General features: G+C 43.4%; 1 protein-coding gene across 1 annotated transcript in view; it reads right to left on the bottom strand.

The window, feature by feature from the left end:
* Positions 1 to 1454, bottom strand: part of KIAA1147 (KIAA1147 ortholog) — a 29342-nt gene extending 27888 nt beyond the window's left edge. The window contains exons 1-2 of the mRNA XM_008588954.1: positions 1380 to 1454; positions 1210 to 1309 (exon numbers count right to left, since the gene is read on the bottom strand). Of these exons, the coding sequence (XP_008587176.1) occupies positions 1210 to 1309; positions 1380 to 1454 (175 nt within the window). The remainder of the gene's footprint in view (positions 1 to 1209; positions 1310 to 1379) is intronic.
* Positions 1455 to 4396: the final 2942 nt, after the last annotated feature.

The following is a 4396-nucleotide window of genomic DNA, read 5'->3' as shown; positions in this document are numbered from 1 at the left end:
TTAGAACAATGTTGTATTTGTCAGGGTTAAAGTCAAGAAAACGCATTCAGAATAAGGGTGACTTTGGGGATAAAGGTGCTCTGTAAGCACCAAGTTTCCCCACGTTCCTGCATTTTCCCCCTCCCTCGATCCATTTTTATTACCTCCACAGTCCAGTACTTTTTGTTTTTTTGTTTTTTTGATTGTTTTCCCCTATGGAATGCATTGGGACAGCTAGGGTACTTAAAAAGGTGCCAGGGGTCTACCCCAGATCTACAGAACCACAGTCCCTCTCTCCCTGCCACACAGGGGATTCTGCTGATGTGTACCAGAGGTGAGAGCCCCTGCTTGAGCCTCTGTGTACACAGGCCCCAACCTTTGTACTGGCAACATATGGCCAGCACAGGGAAGGGACAGCCTGGGACAAAGATGCAATGGCCCTCAAGGGCTGTCCTCTCCTCACGCAACCACTGCCTGCCTCTTCCAGTACCTACTGCCTCATTTCTCCACACCCCTGTCCTTTCTGGGTTTGACTAGCCCTAACTTAGTTTCTTTCCTCCAACCCAGCCTGTCCATGACTGCTAAATAACTTGTAAAAACTTTAACTTACCTAAACCTTGTATTGAAGTATAATTACAACTATACAACTCAATGAGTTTTCCCAAAGTAAACATACCTGTGAAACCAGCACCCAGATCAAGAAGCAGAAAGAACATGATCTGCACATGACAAGGCTCCCTCACCTCCACTCCAAGTCATTAACCCTCTTTCAAGAGTAACTATTACCCTGACTTCTAACACCATGAATTAGCTTTGCTTTTTTTGAAATTTCTATAAATGCAACTGTAGTTTGTATTCTTCTGTGTCTGTCTTCTTTTGCTCAATGATTTTTGTAAGATTCATCCATGTTGGTGCATGTAGCAATACTTTGCTCATCTGCTTTGTATTCCTTCCCTCACTCATATGCATGTAGCGCTTTATTGATCTGCTTAACTATTGATGCATATTTGGGTTATTTCCAGTTTGAAGCTATTACAACTAGCATTGCTGTAAACAATTCTGTATTTGTCATCTGGTGAACACACATGTGGTGGCTCTGTAACATGTTGACCTGGCTAGGCTGAACTATGCTTCTCAGAATTCCCTTCCTTGTAGGATTCCAGATTTGGAAAGCAGAAATGAAGCAGTAGCCATGTCAGAAGGTCGGTGCAGGAGCTTCAGGCAGCTCACCTGCGTTGCTGCTCATCTGCAAGTTCACTACAGCGGGAGGGACAGCAGCCAGGCCTCCTGATGCTGGGGCCGCCTTCCCTTGGATCCTCCTGCAGCTACTCTGACTCCAAAGACAGACATGTGTTCAGCTCCATAATGCAAAGCATCAGCTTCTGCTACGGGACACTCACATTGCCCAAGCTGGAGGCAATGATGGACTGATCCACGTTTCCATCCATCCGTATGAGTTCCAGCTTGTTCTGCATCCTAACTTTATCTCTTCCTCCATAACTGTCTGCCCAGTGGATTTCAAGCTCCACCATCAGACACAAAGACAAGCCTCACACATACTGTCAAACCAGGTCCCACAGTTGGATAAGGTCAAATCCCTGGAATAAATCCTTCACATATCTCCTAGTTGCTCTGTTTCTCCGATCTAACCTTGACTGACACAATATGAACAACACATTTCTGTTGACTACACCTCTAGGAGTAGAACCGCTTCAAAATTATTTACATCTCTGAAAACTAAGAAACCTTCAATGATTCCCAGAGCAGTGTCTCACAAAGCTTATGTTAACAGGGCTTCTGCAAAAAAGAAAAATAAAAAAATTATGTGAAAAGGAGTTTTTGGCCAAATTATTGTAGGTTAAACAGAGACCGACACATTCCTTTATTGCAGAACTTCCCAGAGCCTTTAATATGCCACTTTGCTTTGTGAATCTCTATGAGATACACACAGTTCTTAATGTTCTCCAAAATTATTTGGCCAATAAATCTATTTTTAAGGAGCATTCTAAGAGACAAATTTTATAGGAGGGTTTTTGTTTTGTTTTTTGAAATGCTTGTATATATTTTGTTGTCCCTCAACATCTACTTTTCCCTTCTTATATGGAATAGGACCTGCTATTTTTTGCTTGGTACATGGCCTCCCAAAGGAAAACTAAGTTTTTCAGTACCTTCTTGAATATAGGTATGGCTACATGAGTTAATTCTGGCCAGTAGAATATGGACAGAAGTGAGGTGTCTAGTTTCCAGAATGTGTCTGAGTGGGAAGGAGTACGCTGCCCCTTTCCCCATCCTGCTGCTGGAATGTGGATGTGGTGACGTGTCATCGAGGGATGACGAAGCCATAAGCCAACATGAGCCTAGGTCTGTGAATGACCTCGAAGCCATAAGCCAACATGAGCCTAGGTCTGTGAATGACCTCGAAGCCATAAGCCAACATGAGCCTAGGTCTGTGAATGACCTCGAAGCCATAAGCCAACATGAGCCTAGGTCTGTGAATGACCTCGAAGCCATAAGCCAACATGAGCCTAGGTCTGTGAATGACCTCGAAGCCATAAGCCAACATGAGCCTAGGTCTGTGAATGACCTCGAAGCCATAAGCCAACATGAGCCTAGGTCTGTGAATGACCTCGAAGCCATAAGCCAACATGAGCCTAGGTCTGTGAATGACCTCGTCGATCTGAGCCAGGATTCCAGCCCTAGGCCAGCTATCTCTTCACTGTTACGTGAAAGAGAAATAAACTCCTATCTTGATTAAGCCAGTGTTAATTTGGGTCTCTGGTATTCATGGCCAAACCCATGTCCTACTTAACACAGCTGACCTAGAGGATAAAGTCCCCATTCCTTATCTTGGTTCTCAAAGCCCTCCTCCTTGCTTCTCTGTGCCTGGCCAATCCTAGCTGTACAGAAACTGAAAGAATCAGAGGAAGTCATAACCCTCTGGGCCAGGAAGAAAGGTCCATCAGGGTCAGGCTGGTGGCTCACAGAACAGGGCACAGGTTCCAGAACACCACTCTGGGAAGAGTTATCTTTATCCCACAAGAAGCACATTTCTGTTAATACACTCCTTGAATGAAAGGAAAGTAGACACAGCTACTACAGCCTCTATCCCAGCCCACTGTCATGGTTTCTTAGATATCTGTCTCCCCAGGAGGCTGTGAACATCTAAATGGTGAGAACTTTGTTTGTTTGTCTTCATATCCCAACATGGCACAGTATGTGCCTACTAGTTCAGGACAGAGTGGGCATTAAAAAAAACCCCCAAGGGCCGACGCTGTGGCTCACTTGGGAGAGTGCGGCACTGGGAGCGCAGTGGCACTCCAGCCGCGGGTTCGGATCCTATATAGGGATGGCCGGTGCGCTCACTGGCTGAGTGCAGTGTGGGCGACACCAAGCCAAGGGTTACGATCCCCTTACCAGTCACAAAAACAAAAAAAACCCAAAACAAAAAACAGCTTTATTAAGGATAGGCATGTTTTAAAAAAGCTATGTGATGAATTAGTGCTAATTACCCTAGGAGCAATAATTATATTATGGTTATGTAGGAAAATGCCTTTATTCTTAGAAGGTTTATACTCAAGTATTTAAGAGTGAAGTATTACCATATCTGCAACTTACTTTCAATGGTTTAGGGGAAAAAAATACTGTAGTCCACCTTTATCCTAGGGGGATACATTCCAAGAGGCTCAGTGGCTGCCTGAAACTGCGGAGGGTACTGAACCCTATATATACTGCACAACACAGTCGATCTGACAACAGAGATGGGTATTAAGTGACAAAGGAGCGGAGAGCAGATACAGTATGGATACCCAAGACAAAGGGATGATTCATGTCCTGGGTGGGACAGAGCAGGACAACACAAGATTTCATCATCCTACTTAGATTGGCTCGCAATTTAAAACTTTGAATTGTTTATTTCTGGAATTTTCCATTTAATATTTTCAGACCATGGTTGACCACAGGTAAATAAAACTGCAGAAAGCGAAACCACAGATAAGGGGGACTACTGTATATAGTCAGTTCTACTTTAACACTTGCTGAATTTGTGTCAATGCAATTAATATATTAGGAAATAATTTGAGCATAGGGAATTTCACATTTGCTTATGCTATAGACTCAATGCAATCCCAATCAAAATCCCAGTAAATTATTCTGTGAATATTGACAAATTAATTCTAAAGTTTATATGGAAAGGCAAAAGACCCAAAATAGCCAACACAATGCCAAAGAAGAATAAGATTGGAGGGCTAACACTACCTGACTTCAATACCCACCGCAAAACTGTGGTAATCAAGATAGTATGGTACTGGCAAAACAATAGACAAATAGATCAGTGGAACAGAATACAGAGCACTGAAACAGACCTACAAATATGGTCAACTGGTCTTCGCCAAAGGAGCAAAGGTGATACAATGGAGAA

This window comes from Galeopterus variegatus, unplaced genomic scaffold, assembly GCF_000696425.1.
Source record: "Galeopterus variegatus unplaced genomic scaffold, G_variegatus-3.0.2 Scaffold5119, whole genome shotgun sequence".
NCBI lineage: Eukaryota > Metazoa > Chordata > Mammalia > Dermoptera > Cynocephalidae > Galeopterus > Galeopterus variegatus.
This window is presented reverse-complemented; position numbering and strand designations above follow the sequence as displayed.